Raw genomic sequence first — 19832 nt, 5'->3', positions numbered from 1 at the left:
CAGTCACAACCCATCTTGGTACAAAATTCTCAGCAATACAAATTAATCAAGCCCAAGCACAAGGTAGCTACCGTAAACCGTTAAGGAGTTTCCTTAATTGACTTTGGTCTTCATCATCAGACCCCTAATAACAGACAGAACTCACATAGGTAGAAAGTTCTCAGCAATAATAATGAATCAAGGCCAAACACAAGGTAGTTACTGTAAACTGTTAAGGAGTTCCCTTAATTGTCCTTGGTCTTCATCACCAAACCCCTAAATGACAGTTACAACCTTTCTATGTGGAAAGTTCTCATTAATACAAATTAATCAAGCCCAAACACAAGGTAACTGCTGTAAATCGCCGAGGAGTTCCCTCGTCTGTTTTATGGCTCCATCATCAGATCGATTTTAAACCTTCATGGAATTGTAGTGCTTAAAAGTACTAAAAGGAAAAGTTTACGAACCCACTAGATACCCATATAATTTTCGAAAGTTCCCCTCAATTTTTCCAGGATTCCATCATCAGATCTTGACATGATGGCAATGGGACCAAATGGGGACTATACCGTTTTAAACAAAAAAAGAATTTTTGAAATCGGTCCAGGCGTCTTTGAGTAATCGGTGTACATACATAAAAAAAAAAAAAAAATACCGACCGAATTGAGAACCTCCTCCTTTTTGAAGTCGGTTAAAAACGGTTCTAGTTAACTAAAATATGAAGTTACGTAAGTATTTCTAACTTAATTACGTGGCTAGTTACCACCCTACCGACAAAGACGTACCGCCAAGCGATTTAGCCTTCCGGTACGATGTCGTGTAGAAACCGAAAGGGGTGTGGATTTTCATCCTCCTCCTAACAAGTTAGCCCGCTTCCATCTTAAGACTCCATCATCACTTACCAAACAAATTTGTAAAAAAGCTATATAGCTATATTATTTGCTTGTTTGTTTCTCACGTTTTACGCCTTAAACCACCAAATCAATTTTGGTAATTCTTTTAACAATGGAAAGCTTTATTATAGCGAGTCTTATTAGACTACATTTTTATCACCCCTATTACCACTGAACGGGGACTACGTGGGTGAAAGCGCGCAGGGTCCTCTATCATATCATACTGATATTGTAAAGGCAAAAGTGTGTAAGTGTGAAAGTGTACAAGTGTGTAAGTATGTTTGTTCCTCCTTTCCGCTGCGGCTACTGAAGCGATTTGGCTGAAATGTGGAATGGAAATAGATTTTACTCTGGATTAACATAGGCTATTTTTCATCCCGGAGAAATCCATGGTTCCCGCGGGAATTATGAATAACTGAATGCCACGCGGATAAAGTCGCGGGCGTCCGTTAATTAGTTCATTAAAACTTGGATAAAACCTTCGTAGCTCACCTGAGTTTAGTGACGATTTGTTTGATGCGGCGTGCCTGGCAAAGGGAACCGTCGAGTAGGAACATCTATGTATTACAGGATGACTGCGGTCACGACAACACCACTGCAACATTGTTGACTGAAAATTAATTAAAATAGAATTATTTTCAAAGTTATACCTACACTAGCTAGGCCCACCCACTTTAGAACAGAAGGCCTAACTTACAGGGCTGGGCTGTTACAGTAGGCTGATGAATAATGATAATCAATTATATTTTTATACTATAGAACGGTTAAGTCCCTACAAAATCCCCTCTAAAAGTGATCCGAATAATAGGCTACAACTAAGCTACAACACTGAACGCATACATGCACAATTTTGTCTATTTATGTATATCAGTATATATATAGCTTTTAAACTTCCTGAACACACAACTTGACATTGTAGACGATATTCAGGTATTATTTGTTTACAAGACGTTCGTTGTCGACCACAGTTGTGTATAAGTTTCCTCTTTTGAGCGCCTCATTTTTCATGGGCTAGTAATATATCTATCATTGACGATAATGATTTTTATACCGGACGCCCGTGACTTTGGGGACGTACCCTTTATCTGTTTCCTAGTTTTCAGTCTCAAAATTAAGTTTTCTCACTCTAGAGTCCTGACCTCAACTGCTTGAGCACTCAAAATGCCCTGCAACGAGAGTGCTGTGTTTTTTATGAAATATGTTGTAATATTTAGTGTCTTAAAAACATTGTTAAAATTAAATTAGGTACTATTGAATAAATGAGCGAAATAAAATATCCAATAGGTATATTAGAAGGTTTATTCCGCCAAATGAAAGCTGGTAACATAAAGATATAACTTATAAGTTTAGCTCTAGTTCTGAATATTCTCTTGTTCTTGGTTCAGAAGCGTTTGCCCACGTTTGTATTAACAGAGTACGCTGAACAGATAGAATATGTAACATAGTAAATTTATGTACTCTCAGACCAATTAACTTTTTACTTGTATCGCACTTAAATTCACCAACTAAATTGTCGTTTTTGAGGGGGACGAGGTAAACTCACACATCGAAAATATTTAACACCAATAAATATATTCTGTATCATAACACTGCACCCAACTAAACATTGAAATCGTAGTACACACTACATCACGTGTAATTTTAACACAATGAAACACCGATTCTAAACTAAACAGGTCTAAGGGCATACGAAGTCGCGAGCGTCCGATAGTTGAGGACATTATTTCTATTATGATTTTGTCACTCCAATCCATTTCAAGTACTATTTAAATCAGTATATCGAGGCTCTAAATGTTAATTTTTCAAGTATTTGAGCAATTTTTGTTTTTGTCTCGTTTTCTGAGAAAAGTAGTATATGGATTTTTTTCTAAATAAACTTAGGATTAATATCTACTTGCAATACTTCAGAGATTACAAACAAGCTGTATAAAGAATCCTACAACCAATTACAATACGCGGTAGCAAAAGTTTCCGTTATGATACTTACCTTAAAAGCTTCTCTAAATTTGTTTGACATGATGTGATAGAATATAGGGTTTATGCAGGTGGACATATAGTAGAACACTCCGGACGTGTATGTCATGAAGTAGTACACGGAGAGCAGGATGGGTGACTTTGCCAGGTGGTTCTCAGCAGTGCCGTAGATTGCTACCAAGCGTTGTGCGTGGAAGGGTGCCCAGCAGATGAAGAATGCCACTACAACAGCAACTGTAATTAGTAAATTCTAGTTAAATTGCAACTTCTTTTGATAACTGAAGAAAAAAGAATGCAAACGAGACGTATTTAGATGGTTAATCTACTGAGAGCATTGGCGTATCTACGATTATTTCCTAGGGTGGGCCAGGCCCCCGATGTCAAATCTATTATTAGTATCATAATAGAATTCCATATCGCTAGAATCCTAGGGTGGGCACAGGTCCATTGTAGGGTGGGCACGGACCACCCAGCCTACGCCTATATACGCCTATGACTGAGAAGAAAGCTGATTTTAGATTATTAAATGCTGCATTAAAATATTATCATATCATAGCTTTTTGGGAACCAAATTTAATGTTACAAATGTGTATGGTTATCGAGTTTGTCGACAAAAGAAATGATATATATGTCGGTATAACTTCGAGTTCAACATTAAATTTATTTTAGTTAGTAAATATTATATATTTTCATTTATAAACCATTTAAAGAGGAAAAAGAAATTTTAAGAAATTAAAATTATGACAGTTTCTTAACCAGTAGGTACCTATTACTGTTAGAAGTACCTGAAATAACTTTGTAACACACAATATTGTAAAAATAATAATCTTTCTACTTATCACTACTTACTTGCAGTTGTTAATATAATAATATTAAAAAAAAATCAAACGACTTCACCGTTAAATAAACAGTTAATTTATGAATATGAAATATCGAACTTTGACTTGTTCATTGATTGATCGTGGTGATCTGTCTATACCTAATATACTTATAGGAGAAAGGTTTGGCCTTTATAATAAACTGTTGATGCTTTTACTTTACATACAAATGTCTCATTAATTTCAGTCGAATCGAAAATTTTAAGCTCGTCGCAACAGCAATGAGAGCTCAGAGCAAATTTTAACCATTTAAAGTTTAAAATATCATTACGACATCATTAGCAGATAATTAGCGTTTGTGTTTGATATGGCAGATGGGTTTTAACAGCAAATAACAGGCTATGTGTACTACTATTTGCACTTTTATTTATACTTTTATTGAAAAAATAATAAACACGAATCCCTATTCGGGCCATAAAAAATATATGTGTTTAATGTTGCAAAACATCTGGTAGATTCATTTATAAAGGAACTAGCGGACGCCCGAGACTTCGTCCGCGTGGAATTTAGTTTTTCACAAATCCCTCGGGAACCATGGATTTTTCCGGGATAAAAAGTCATCATCATCATCATATCAGCCGATGGACGTCCACTGCAGGACATAGGCCTTTTGTAGGGACTTCCAAACATCACGATACTGAGCCGCCTGCATCCAGCGAATCCCTGCGACTCGCTTGATGTCGTCAGTCCACCTGGTGGGGGGTCGGCCAACACTGCGCTTACTAGTGCGGGGTCGCCATTCCAGCACTTTGGGACCCCAACGTCCATCGGCTCTTCGAACTATGTGCCCCGCCCATTGCCACTTCAGCTTCGCAACTCGTTGAGCTATGTCGGTGACTTTGGTTCTTCTGCGGATCTCCTCATTTCTGATTCGATCACGCAGAGATACTCCTAACATAGCTCGTTCCATCGCCCGCTGTGTGACTCTAAGCCTTCTTATGAGGCCCATAGTTAGCGACCAAGTCTCGGAACCATAGGTCATCACTGGCAACACGCACTGTTCGAAGACTTTTGTCTTCAGGCACTGAGGAATTTCGGACGAAAAGATGTCGCGAAGCTTCCCGAATGCAGCCCAGCCGAGTTGAATTCGACGGTTCACCTCTTTCTCGAAATTGGACCTACCTAACTGGATCATATGTCCTAAGTATATGTATTCGTCTACAATTTCGAGTGCAGCGTTCTCAACTATAACTGGGTGGAGCGATACATGAGCATTACACATTATTTTTGTTTTGCCCATGTTCATTTTCAGGCCCACCTGTTGAGAAACGCTGCTGAGGTCATTGAGCATGGTACTAAGGTCATCCAGAGTCTGTGCCATGATGACTACATCATCCGCGAACCGCAGTTGAGTGATGTACTCGCCATTGATGTTGATGCCAAGTCCGCTCCAGTCCAGAAGCTTAAAGACGTCTTCCAGTGCGGCGGTAAATAGCTTCGGAGAGATCACATCTCCCTGACGCACTCCTCGCTGCAACTGGATTGGCCTCGTAGTCTGATCCTGAATACGGACTGACATAGTGGCGTTTTCGTACAAGCACTTCAACGCTTGGATATACCTGTAATCAATTCGGCATCTCTGCAATGACCTTAGCACAGCCCAGGTTTCCACCGAATCGAAGGCTTTCTCATAGTCCACAAACGCTAAGCAAAGTGGCTGGTTATACTCGTGAGTCTTCTGTATAACCTGCCGCAGCGTATGGATGTGGTCTATGGTACTAAAGCCTTTTCGGAAACCGGCTTGTTCGGGAGGCTGGAAGTCGTCAAACCTATTAGCGAGACGATTCGTAATGACTCTCGAGAACAATTTGTAAACATGGCTTAGCAGCGAGATGGGTCTGTAATTCTTCAGCAAGGTGTTGTCACCTTTTTTGAAGAACAGAACCACCACGCTCCTATGCCACGCCTCAGGCGTCGTGCCCTCGTGAATGACGGAATTGAACAATCGCTGAAGGACTTTAAGTATCGGTTTTCCACCCGCTTTCAGGAGTTCTGCTGTGATTCCGTCCTCACCTGGCGCCTTATTGTTCTTCAGGTGTTTGAGAGCCACACTAATCTCGTATAGGCTGACGTCCGGGATATCTTCGGTATAGTGTCGGGTCAACTTGGCTCTAGGGTCTTTAGCCAAATTGGCAACAGGCTGCTGAGTAGTCGTGTATAGCTGTCCATAGAACTTCTCGACCTCACTTAATAACTCGGGCTTGGAAGAAATTAGATTACCGTGTTCGGTCTTCAAACGCGTCAGCTGCCTCTGTCCAATAGACAGATCTCTGGCGAAAACTTTCGAGCCTCGATTATTTTCAATCGCATTTTTAATACGCTCGGTATTGAAATTTCGCAAGTCGCTGGTTTGCGACTTAGAGATCTGTCTACTGATTTGTCGGTATTTTGACGCATCTGCTGAAGACTGTAATCTCATTTCTTGCCTTTCTTCCATGAGTTTAAGTGTTTGGTCCGAGAACTTTTTGGTTCTTTTCGCACGGTGGGTCTTATAGAACTTAGACCCAACGGAATGGACAGTTTCCACGAACCTGTTGTTCAGATCGTCCACAGTTTCGCAATTTGCTAGGCAATCAAAGCGGTTCTGCAGTTCTAGTTGAAAGGACTCGGGGTTTTGAATATGGGCACGAGTAGGTCGGAGCGTAGACTTCACCAGTCGATACCGTTCCAGCTGAATGTTGATATTCAACGTGCCTCTAACCATTCGGTGATCGCTACCGGTTTTCACCCTATGGATCACAGAAACATCGTTGAATATTTGCCGTCTGGTAGACAAGATGAAGTCGATCTCGTTTTTCGTGGAACCATCGGGGCTCATCCAGGTCCATTTCCTGTGTGGTGGCTTCTTGAAGAAGGAGTTCATCATAAAGAGGCCCTCCTTCTCCATGAAGTCAGCCAACATTTGGCCCCTATCGTTCCGTTGCCCATATCCAAATCGTCCCACTTTCAACTCTGAACCGCTACGTTCGCCCAGCTTTGCGTTAAAATCCCCCATCACAACATTGTAATAAGAGTTTGAGGCATGTATGGCTTTAGAAATATCCTCATACAATACCTCTACCTCCTCGTCGGGATGTGTCGAGGTCGGTGCGTAAACCTGTATAACCTTCAACGAATACCGTTTGGTAATTCGGAGGACCAGGAACGCTACCCTGCTCGACACACTCTCGACTTTTACAACATTGTTCACGAGGGACTTGTGAACGATAAATCCGACACCACCCTGGGACTGTTGGTCGCCCTCCCGGTAGTAGAGCATGTTGCCGGATTCAAGGATTATCGAGCCCTCCCCTCTCTTCGGACTTCAGACAATCCTATGATATTCCAGTGCAACTTGCTCATAACTTCTTCCAGCTCGATGACCTTTTCGTCGGACCTCAAAGTGCGTGCGTTGTATGTTGCCAGGTCTAGTCGTCGGGGTTGGCAGCGGAATCTCTGCCGGAGATTCTTAACACCCCTTGCCCCGCCGTTACCATAACCGCTGCCAGAGCCAGGAATAGCGGGGCTGCCGGGGACTAGGGGCTGTGTTTTGTTTTTGCCGTCCATACAAAGTTTTGCCCAGTACTGACCACGCTGGGCATGCGGGTTGGTCAGCGCAGTGCTAGATTACTCGCGCCGGTGTCGCTGCTGCCCGACACCGGCCTGAGGCATTTCGTAATCTAGCCTGTGGGAATGGATATACCGCCATTCGTCGGTCGCCAGAGCCTCGTCGGTCCATCTGCAGGGTGCACCACGAGCAGGTGAGGTTGGCAGTTGGGGAGACTGACTGGTACTAGCCTCCCCCTTACACCCCGGATAAAAAGTAGCCTGTGTTAATCCAGGCTATAATATATCTCAACACCAAATTTCAGATAATTCGGTTCTGTAGTCGAGGCGTGAAAGAGTAACAAATATCCAAACAAACATACATCCAAACATCCAAAGCTTTCGCGTTTATAATATTAGTAGGACAAAAAATAATTAGACTACACTTATTACTTACCAAGCATCTTAACAACTCTTTTTGTTGACTGCGTACTGTTTTTTCGATGCATTTTCTGTATAATTTTGGAATTCCTCTTTAAACTATCTCCTTCGAGGTGATCCTTGCTTAAATTAGATTTATTTAGCCTCAGACCGATGAGAGAATATAGAACGGTGATAACCATCATTGGGGCGAAAAAGAAAAAGAAAGTGGAGATTTCGAAGGAATGCTCGATAATGACCCTTGTCTGTAAACACATCGTGACACCTCTGTGGTCTTTAATACCAAACTGTAGTGCCTGAGGCAAAGCGAGACCAAACGACGCCAGCCAAAGCAGTAGAACATGCTTTATTGCTCGCGATAGTTTAGACATTTTGTGCGACACAAAAGGATGACAAATCGCCAAGTACCTCTCTATTGTAAACAGAGTGATCGTCAGAACGCTGGCATTCGTCGATGTCTCAGCCGCTAAACCGCGAATTACGCAGAACACGTTACCGAATATATATGGCCATTTGGACCAAATTGAATACATTTCTTGTGGCATCCCGCTCACGAGCAAGAGGAGGTCAGATATGGCCAAACTAAATAAGTAATAGTTTGTGGCAGTGTGCATGTTCTTATTTCGGATTATAACGATACATGTGATTATATTCCCAAACAACCCAGTGATAAAAATAAGAGAGTAAATTATAGTGATAGGGACTACGATGTACAGAGAATCTCTTTGAGGGCCAAATATATGTGTTGGGTCGACCACGTGCGAGCCATTCATGTCTGTATTGGTTATATTATCGTCGAGGGGGTCCATGATTATGTAATCATTCTACATTATAATTTACTGTCGTTTTATAATTTCAATGTAGTTATTTTGTAGTCGTAATTGAAGTTTTCCACATGTTTCTTCTTTGAAATCCGAGTCCCTGAAACAAAATAATTTACTTAGTTAACGTTATGTGATCGGAGGTCATCATCATCATCATCATCATCATCATCATTGTTATTAACAGCCGATGAACTTCTACTGCTGGACATAGGCCTCTTGCATGGACTTCCAAACAAAACAATCTCGAGCCGCCAGTATCCAGCGGCTCCCTGCAACCCGCTTGATACCTTAGGTCCCCTTGAGAACCCTCGAGCGGGGGATGATCGACCCTCCACGCGAGGGCTTAAGGTTAGTTGTTTCGCCTATATAATAGAACGAGAGTCTGCGATAGCCAGACATACCTACCTCATTTATAAATAAATAAATACACCTACTTACTAAGACAGCGTATTTTATTATTTATATGTAATTATAAAGTTATAAACTACATATAGATATTTATATAATGTACAAATACACCCAAGACACCCATAATATTTTCCAGTTTTGGGACTCGAACCCACGGCCATGGATGCAGTGGGCGCGTTGGCGTTGGATTGTAGCAATTACGTGACCAACTCATTTTGATGGTTTGACGTGTTTATCTGTCGGTCAGTCTGTCTGTGCAAGCTCCCGAACGGATGAAGCGATTTAAATTTAGTTTTTTTTTGTAATAAAGGTGACTTATGTGCAACTATTCTTATGTTGTTATGTTATGTTTGATGTGACATTCTACTAATATTATAAACGCGAAAGTTTGTATGGATGTTTGGATGTTGTTTGTTTGGATGTTTGTTACTCTTTAACGTCGCTACTACTGAAGCGATATGGCTGAAATTTGGAATGAAAATAGATTTTACTCTGGATTACATTTTAACCCGAAAAACTCCATGGTTTCCCGAGATTTGCGAAAACTGATGATTTTGATGATATGAATGTTTGTTACTCTTTCATGCCTCGACTACTAAACCGAATTTTATATTGATATATATTATAGCCTGGATTAACACATAGGCTACTTTTATCCCGGAAAATTCACGGTTTCCGAGGAATTTGTGAAAAACTAAATTCCACGCGGACGAAGTCGCGGGCGTCCGCTAGTGTTTGATGAATGGTTGAGCCGTTTAAAAGTTGTAGGGGATGAAAGTGGGGAAGAATAACTGAATTTCTATGCAAATGTACTGGAGTGGGATCTCAAATGAAAGCGCGCTGAAAGAGAATATTGACGACTTGTTCGAAAATGTTCGTAGTGGATGAGAAAATTGGAGGTGGGAAAATTGGGGTATGGAAATCCGATTGTTTATATTGGAATAAAACTAAAACAATTTTCTTTGATACGGCTCACATATAAGGATAGAAAGAATTTCAGGCATTAAAGTCAAATTCTAGATAATTTCATTACCTTCGGGATTGGGGGTTTTTCAAAATTTTCAATAATACGTTATTTTATGTGTATCGTACCTAACAATTACGATGGTATTGAAAGAACTTCCAGAAACTGATATTCAAAAGAAATGGAGGCAATAAAAATATAAGTAGATTACAACAACCCATTGTCATTTATTCGATGGGTTTTATTTCGTATACTACGCTTAACGTGAGTAATAGAATCATATGAACATAAAAATAGGTTATTAAATTTACATGTGACTACTTATCTTGTTTACCTTTTACTGAATTACATTATAATAATGTTAGGATGGCTTATACCTTTGTGCTAGAACTATCTACACAACAAAAGCTTTGAAAGATATGGTGGTAGGTACCTACTAAATAAACTATGCACATATTATTATTATTTTAGTACAGGTTATGTCCTAAAAGAATCAGAAGTATATGATACTACTAGCTGACGCCGCGCGGTTTTCCCTGCGTGGTTGCCGTTCCCGTAGAAATACGGGGATAATATATAGCCTATAGCCTTCCTCGATAAATGGGCTATTAAACACAGAAAGAATCGGACCAGTAGTTCCTGACATTAGCGCGTTCAATCAAACAAACAAACAAACTCTTCAGCTTTATAATATTAGTATGTGATATGCATTAGGTCTTTACATAATATGAAATTGGCGTTTGTAAGCGAGGAACATAAAGTCGATTTTTTTTAAAATATACTTGCTATATTTATATAATAAAAGTATGTACCATTCTTATTTATGCATTTTTGTCATCTTAATAATTCATTGATCCTTTTACTAATTAAATTAAAAATTTAAAACCCCCCGACACAAAAACCTAAGTCCCATTTAAAAAGTAAAAAATAATAATAAAAAACTCAAACTTAAAATATTTATGTTTTATATTAAAAATTCTAAAAAAAAAACGTAAAAAAATCTAGGGTGACCAAGTTATATTTTATTCAGAACATTCAGTTCAAAATACATGAAATAATAATTTGTAAAATCCGAAAAAAAAAATTATCTTGGTCAGCCTTTGGATTTTTGGAAAACTATTCAAATTAGTTTAGATAATTAGGTGGTGTATTTACCATTTGAGTATTATCCATTAATTACGGGACACCCTGTATATCTCATAGTATATTTATTACATCTACCTCTTCGTTGTTTAGAAATGTAGTAGTCGAATAACCTTGCTTAATGAATATGTTTTAACCTCAGATTTTCGTGTACTATTCTGAGGTTTCAACACAAGCTTTAAATTTATCATTTAGAAGGTTCAAAATTACTTTGGGGATTTCGTTATAAAAGGGAACACTCGACCCTTCAAAGGATTTCTGTACTTTTATTATTAGTTTATGTCCTTTGGTGGTATCCCAATTGGGTTATTGTTCACTAACCAGTCGCCGCTGGATTTATATATTTATTTTGACTCAAAATTGTAGACTATGCTACATTTAGATTTTTATTATATTGTAGGCCTATTATAAATGCCACGAGAGAACATCAATATTTTACATAATTATGTATTACAAACATTTCAGAGAACAGCTAAATATTAAATTTAAAAACAACACTGTACATTATATACTATAGGTATTGTAATTATATGTGCAGTGAAGCTGGTAGAATGTTATTACATTATATTACATTATTAATTATTTAAATCAAACAAGCAAAATTTCATTTTTTAGAGACAGGTAATGCCCAAATATACGCTGGCAAATTTTCTCTCTCAAAATCTCTAGAGAGATTTGAAAGATTGTCCGACGTACATGTTAACACTCAGCCGAAATGATTCAAGCAAGAAAGTGTTAACACAAATAATTCAAAATATCATTTTTGAAATAATGCCCAAGTATACGCTGCCAAATTGTCTCTCTCAAAATCTCTAAAGAAATTTGAAAGATTGTCCGACGTACATGTTAACGCTCAGCCGAAATGACTGAAGCTAGAAAGTGCTTATAAAATAATTTTCGTCTAATTAAACAAATAAAATATCATTTTCGAGATAATGCCAATTATACTCTGGCAAATTGTCTCTCTCAAAATCTCTAAAGAAATTTGAAAGATTGTCCGACGTACATGTTAACGCTCAGCCGAAATGACTGAAGCTAGAAAGTGCTTATAAAATAATTTTCGTCTAATTAAACAAATAAAATATCATTTTCGAGATAATGCCAATTATACGCTGGCAAATTGTCTCTCTCAGAATTTCCAAAGAGATTTGAAAGATTGTCCGACGTACATGTTAACGCAGCCGAAATGACTGAGGCTAGAAAGTGCTTACAAAATAATTTTCGTCTAATCAAACAAATAAAATATCATTTTCGATATAATGCCAAATATACGCTGGCAAATTGTCTCTCTCAGAATCTATAAAGAGATTTTAAAGATAGTTCGACGGACATGTCAACGGCCAACGCCTAGTCGAAATAACTGAAACTATTACATGTGGATAGTACTTTCCTTTTGTGACAGAAACTCTTTGTAGAAACTAGCTAAGTAAGGAGTTTCTAAAACTCCTTAGTTTCTGCGGAGAGAGCAGTAGTAAGAAAAACTCCTTTAAAGGGAAATGGGAAGGGTAACTTTAAGTCTGTGCAGGATTTGAATTGTTTACGGTTTACCACGTTGGCGATACATTAAATCATAAAATAATACACGACTCCCCAGCCTACTAGTTCAAGTACATTATGAGGCAATATATGTTTGTGTTATTAAAGAGATAAATTGACAAAGAGAAAGACCTTTATGTACGAACGTTAATTAAAAAGCGGTTTTATAAAATTGTTGAGCTCACGAAATTACTTATTTAGATAAATGTATACCGAATCGTAAATCTATGATTAAAAGTATATTAGGTTACTTCTCTTTGTTTTCCAGAGTGTTTTGACCTATTATCTATGTATCTAAGGTTTTGACATATTGTAATTAGCAGGTTTAATTAAAACTTAGGGTTCATTTACACGAGCGGCAACTCAACCGACGACCGTAGACCGCCGAGACGTCGTCGACTGCAGTCGACTGGAGTCGTCAGTAGCAGCTGCCGCTCGTGTAAATAAAAACACTTAATGCTAGCCACAAACGGTCAATTATTCTCACGTTTCTGTAGCACCCACGACTATGACGTGATCGTGTGTTGGTCACTGCGTACATGACTTGTATAATATGCTGCGTGGGTACTGCCGTTTACTTTTCAGAAACGTGAGAATAATTGACCGTCAATGGCGATCTAAGGTTTAGATTGGGAAAAAGGGTACGTAGTTATTTGCACTTAGCTGTTTTTAAATACCTAATAGAAGTTTTAATTAAATTTGAATTCATGATATCTGAATGTTTTTATTTGATATTCCAATGTAATACTTTTTAATGATAGGTTTTTTTGTGATTGCCACAACGTGTCGTGCGCATTTTCATTAGCTTCATAACGCTATGTGGATGTTTTACTGTGACCACAACGCGTTGTGAGCTATTTTTCCGCTCACTAAACGTTTTCGATCTTTGAGCGTAACATATATAGAAGTATCATAATACATTGGTAATTTAATCAATAATTGAAAAACTGATTGATGATAGAAAATTTTGAACAATCTGAAATAAATATAGCTTGGTCACTCTAGGGATTTCTGACGCCGCGCGGTTTTACCCTTGTAGTTCCCGTTCCCGTAGAAATACGGGTATAATATATAGGTATAATATATTCCTCGACAAATGGGCTATTTAACAAATAATTAATTTTTCAAATCGGACTAGTAGTTCCTGAGATTAGCGCGGTCAAGCAAACAAACAAACTCTTCAGCTTTATAATATTAGTACAGATATTAAAATCAAGAACTACCCGTAAAATAATAATTTTAAGTTTTTAAATAAAATCACAAGTATTAGTACCTACTCATTTTTATAAATATGAGTATTAGTTATTATGACCCAGTCCTATATCTTTATAGCTCCCTGTTGACATGAAAATGGTGACATGATTAGGACGGAGGTTGTATCCAACAGCCTTCATTTTTTATGGATAATAAAGTATAACGGCTTTGGAATCGCTGTTTATTTAGGGGTCACTTTTAGGATTATAGTAACGTAAAAAGGGACTCGATACCTTAGTCAATGGGTCCTTTCCGGACCCTTTGACTAAAGTGTACTGGTGACCTGCTGAAAAGTTTGAATATTTTTCTGTTTATTATTTCATCATGATCATCAAATCAGCCGTCATGGACGTCCAGTGCAGGACATAGGTTTTTTGTAGGGACTTTCAAACATCAAGACAATGAGCCACCTGCATCCAGCGAATCCCTGGGACTCGCTTGATGTCGTCAGTCCACCTGGTGGCGGGTCGACCAACACTGCGCTTACTAGTGCCGGGTCGCCATTCCCTTTTTTCCCTTATTCCCATGCTTTGGGACCTCAACGTCCATCGGCTCTTCGAACTATGTGCCCTGCCCATTGCCACTTCAGCATCACAACTCGTTGAGCTATGTCGTTGACTTTGGTTATTTGCGGATCTCCTCATTTCTGATTCGATCACGTAGAGATACTCCTAACATAGCTCGTTCCATCGCCCGCTGTATCATTCTGAGCCTTCTTCTGAGGCCCATTGTTAGCGACCAAGTCTCAGAACCATAGGTCATCACCGGCAACATCCACTGTTCAAAGACTTTTGTCTTCAGGCCCTCAGTGCCTAAAGACAAAAGTCTTAGATCGATCTTAGTCCAAATATCGGACGAGAAGATGTCGCGAAGTTTCCCGAATGCTGCCCAGCCGAGTTGGATTCGGGATTGGATTCAGATTTTACAAATATCCCAACAATTTTTATTTTTTATGTATTAATAAGTTAATAATGTTTTGAATTGAATTGTAATTGAAAATTGAAATTGAATTGAAAGGTAGTCAAATACCCAATTCTGTGAAATTTTAGCGCCATTAAAATCATGACGTAACATAAATTGATTCGCCGAATTATAAAAAGCTCAATATCAACTTAATTTTTAGAAAAGCTTTTTACTCTACACAGTAAAAAGCTTGCACGTGTATTTTATAATGTAAAATACTTGGTATTGCTTATACAGTAAATATGAAATATGAAACACGAACATGTTATCTGTATTACACAGTTACCAATTACCATGGTTTCACCATGTCAGTCCTGTTAGGTATCAGACCAATTACCATAAGACCTGCCACGCTAGACGTTACCCCTCTGTCAAAAGTATATGATCACGATCTAATGTGCTTATACAAACTGCGTCCATAGAATCGATGTTTCATTGTGTTACAATTACAACTGTGTGTATTACAATTTAAATGACATGTCCCAATTCTGAAAATTATTTTCTCAACAGTAATTTGTATCTTCTATCTATAAAAATACTATCGAACTGCTTATAAATTATAAATAATAAAGGCCATTTTGGGTCATGTCCTTTATAATTGTGTTTATAAACTATTGTGAATAAAATTACTTATCTATATATGTAGATATGATATGTTTACTACTGAAGCTGCGGAAATTAGAATCTAATCTGAAAACCAGAACGTTTGAACTTTATTCAGCGTTGCTACGAATATATTACTGACAACTGTAAACATCTAAGTTCAATGCCCTATGCAATTTATTTATCTAGAACGTTACTGTACTGTCCTCTGTATAACTAAATTTTTAATACTTTCTAAACCTAGAAAGTACTAAATAAGTTAAATTACAAATTCTAGATTTATATTTTGCTACGTGGGCGCATTGTTATCTATCTACCTATCTACCTTAATTTATGATATTGAACGAGATAGCCCAGTGGATATGACCTCTACCTCCGATTCCGGAGGGTGTGTTCGAATTCGGTCCGGTGCATGCACCTCCAACTTTTCAGTTGTGTGCATTTTAAGAAATTAAATATCGTGGAAGGGAAAACATCGTGAGGAAACCTGCATACCAGAGAATTTTCTTAATTCTCTGCGTGTGTAAAGTCTGCTAATCCGCATTGGGTCAGCGTGATGGACTATTGGCCTAAACCCTCTCATTCTGAGGCTCGAGCTCAGGTGTGAACCAAATATGGGTTGATAATGATGATGATGATGAATTAAATTGTTTGTAAGTATCTAAGTAGGTATATTACACGCCAAACTTCGAGTTTGCCCTAAGCACAAGGCGTACAGCTGTGCAGTTTATGAAAACATCCCAGCGGGGTTGATAATAGATAATAATAATAATACATAGCTGCACTTTTCCGCGTGTAGCTACTCGAATAGAGTGAACTTGAAGACTTGAAGTCCACTTTACTTACTGTAGAACCTGGCTTTCCTGGCTGTAAAAGTATTGGTTGACAAAGAACAGAATAAAATAAGGCTTTATTGCACACAAAATGAAGCTGCAATTAAACAAGAAGTTAGGGAGGTCCAATTTCGAGAAAGAGTTGTACCGCCGAATCCAACTCGGCTGGGCCGCATTCGAGAAACTTCGTGATATCTTTTCGTCCGAAATTTCTCAGTGCCTGAAGATAAAAGTCTTCGAACACAGCGTGTTGCAAGTGATGACCTGGATGAGACTTGGTCCATAACTATGGGCCTCATTAGAAGGCTCAAAGTCACACAGCGGACGATGAAACGAGCTATGCTAGATTTATCTTTGGGTGATCCAAACAGTAATGAGGAGATTCGCAGAAGAACCAAAGTCACCGACATAGCTTAAGTGGCAATGGGAGGGGCACATAGTTCGAAGAGCCGATGGACGTTGGGGTCTCAAGGTGCTGGAATGATGACTCCGCAATAGAAAGCGCAATGACGGTCGACCCCCCACTAGGTGGACTGACGACATCAAGCGAGGCGCAGGGATTCGCTGGATACAGGCGGCTCAGGATCGCAATGTTTGGAAGTCTCACAAAAGGCCTATGTCCTGCAGTGGACGTCCATCGTCTGATATGATGATGATGATGATGATGATAATGATGATGATGATGATGATGATGATGATGATGATGATGATGATGATGATGGTGACGATGATGGTGATGATGATGATGATGGTGATGATGATGATGATGATGATGATGATGATGATGATGATGATGATGAAATAAGAAAACATAAAAGAAAAGTAAAATGCTCAAAAGCGGTCTGATCGCTAAAAGCGATCTCCTCCGGACAGCCAATGAAATAGTTAAAGAAAAGAAAAAAAAGTTTCATTTTATAAAATAACGACGGATTATAGAGAATAATGATCTCGCGGACGCAGACTCTTAGATCACTGAAAATTTACCGGTTTTTTTATGTGTTTCGTTAGCTTATCGGGCTATTTTTAAATAGGTACTTACCACAAAATATTTACCACCACACATGACATTTGATGGAAACTACGCAATTTTTGAAAGTCATTGTTCTCGAATTTATATTGTATTCAAATTCAAATTCAAATAACGACTGACGGTTTATAAATTAACTTGAGGTTAAAGGTGTCTAAATTTTTTTCACTTCTTTTGAAGTTCAATTTACTAATAACTGGCAATGTTTTTATAACGAAGGAGTTACCTAGTATGCATTTAAATTGTTATTTAAACGTTTTTGTGTGAGTAGATACGGTGTTGTATTCATGTGTATTTAAATTGAGTTTAAAATTGACGTTCACGCCAAAGGTATGGTATGGGCAGGAAATCTAGGTATAATAAAGTATGCAGTTACTTTATAGGTAGGTAAGTATTGTTGTTTAAAATTATTCATTATTCATCATCATCATCATCATCATCATCAACAGCATCATTATCATCATCATCATCATCATCATCATCATCAACATTATCATCATCATCATCATCATCATCATCATCATCATCGTCAGCCGATAGACTTCCCCATTTGGACACACATTAAAGAGACTTACATGTATGTCCAGCAGGCAGTATTACAGTAAGGTTTTCCAAACACCCTGCCCGTTTTATATAATGAGTCCGTATAGTGGGCCGTGCAATTTTTGAAGCGGGGTCGTCATTACAGCAATTTAGGACCCCCAACGTTCATCGGCTCTCTGATATCCGAACTATGTGCTTCATCTATTGTGGTTTAAAACCGTCGAACTATGGTTGCTGGTGTAATTACTCGTACTACTTTACCTACCTGTGATGACACCTTAGGTACTTGTACATATGATATCTGTGCCTTAGGTAATGGGCATACGTCGGAATTTTGTAGAACGAGTTCATAGTCAAAGTCAAAATTAATTTATCTCAACTAGCCTTACTTTACAATCACGTTGTTCGTTACATCCCCTGCGAAATAGTGTGTGTATTTTAATGCCCCCTTTCAGGGCCAAGCCTTCCTCCTCATAGGAGACGGGATATATTATAATTTTATAGGTTTTTTACTTACCTACCATCAGTGTATTTGGCCGTGGCTAGTTACCACCCTACCGACAAAGACTTACCGCCAAGCGATTTAGCGTTCCGGTACGATGTCGTGTAGAAACAGAAAAGGGTGTGGATTTTCATCATCCTCCTACGAGTAACAAGTTAGCCCACTTCTAACTTAGATTGCATCATCACTTACTATCAGGTGAGATTGTAGTTAAGGCTAACTGGCTGTGGTGGGCTAACTTGTAAATTGTAAATCTATACTTACTTATAATAAATCTGTAGAGAGGTCAATTCTGTACCTACATGAAATATATTTCCAATATTTCCATTTGCGTGTTCGTTATAGAAATAAAAACTACACGACGGATTTTAACGAAGCTTGGTACAATTATTCTTCATACTCCTGGGCAGGTTATATTATACTTTTCATCACGCTACGATCAATAGGAGCAGAGCAGTTAAAGGAAATGTTGGGAAAACGGGAGAAGTTACTCCATTTTTCCACCGATACTACTGTACGGGCTGGAGTAAAGAGGTCTAGGGGCGGAAGTCGCGGGCGTCCGCTAGTTATAAATAAAGGCGAGTCATTTGCTTGATACGTTAATTATCTAAATCTATACTAATATTATAAAGAGGAAAAATTTGTGAGGTAATCTCTAGTTCTACTGAACCGATTTTGAAATGTTTTTACTGATAGAAAGCCACGTTGTGTGTTATAGTGTATTATATCCCCGTATTCTTGCGGGAACGGGATCTACGCGGGGTATAACCGCTGGCTGTCGGCTATTTATTACTATAAAAAATGATGTAGTAGCTCCTCAGATGAGTTTACTCTCAAAGAGACCTAATAACAAACCAGAAATCACACTAATGCAGTGTCATATTCAGTAAGTATATTTATATTAACTTAAAAGGTTTATTTAAGTAACTAAACATTTGCATCGTCATCCGTTCGAGCCGGACAACACAGGCATCCGGGCCATTGGTGTTTGCTTTTTTTTTTACAAACTGTTCAAACTACGACTCAAAACTTTGATTTCGTTGTCATTGTTTGGGGGATACGACGTGGTATTGTTTTAAAATATTATTTACCCGACACAAAAAGGGGGGTGTTATAAGTTTGACGTGTTTGTCTATGGCACCATAGCTCCCGAACGGATGAAGCGATTCAATTTTTTTTGTATGTAACGTGACTTACCGGCGAGTCTTCTTATACGTGTTTGATGAAAATCGGTCGAGCCGTTTAAAAGCTGTGGGATGTGAAACTATACATTTTTTTTTGTTCCATGTTACATCGTGCAATCAGTCAGAAAACAATGAGCAGATGGGTATTAGGGTTTTTTTTTATTATTCTTTACAAGTTAGCTCTTGACTACAATCTCACCTGATGGTAAGTGATGATGCAATTTAAAGTGGAAGCAGGCTAACTTGTTAGGAGGGGGATGAAACCCCACACTCTTTTCGGTTTCTACACGGCATCGTACCGGAACCGGTTGGATGATAATATGTGATATGAATATCCCCCAGAGGAGACATTCAAATT

At 38.5% G+C, this 19832-nt stretch overlaps 1 protein-coding gene across 1 annotated transcript in view; it reads right to left on the bottom strand.

Annotated features, from left to right (window-relative positions):
• Nucleotides 1-19832, bottom strand: part of LOC112043958 (pyrokinin-1 receptor-like) — a 43702-nt gene that overhangs the window by 2786 nt on the left and 21084 nt on the right. The window contains exons 2-4 of the mRNA XM_024079654.2: nt 7707-8611; nt 2860-3080; nt 1365-1482 (exon numbers count right to left, since the gene is read on the bottom strand). Of these exons, the coding sequence (XP_023935422.2) occupies nt 1365-1482; nt 2860-3080; nt 7707-8499 (1132 nt within the window). The 5' untranslated portion in view covers nt 8500-8611. The remainder of the gene's footprint in view (nt 1-1364; nt 1483-2859; nt 3081-7706; nt 8612-19832) is intronic.

This window comes from Bicyclus anynana, chromosome 9, assembly GCF_947172395.1.
Source record: "Bicyclus anynana chromosome 9, ilBicAnyn1.1, whole genome shotgun sequence".
NCBI classification, from domain to species: domain Eukaryota; kingdom Metazoa; phylum Arthropoda; class Insecta; order Lepidoptera; family Nymphalidae; genus Bicyclus; species Bicyclus anynana.
The sequence above is the reverse complement of the archived record's forward strand: the minus strand, read 5'-3'. Positions and strand labels throughout refer to the sequence as shown.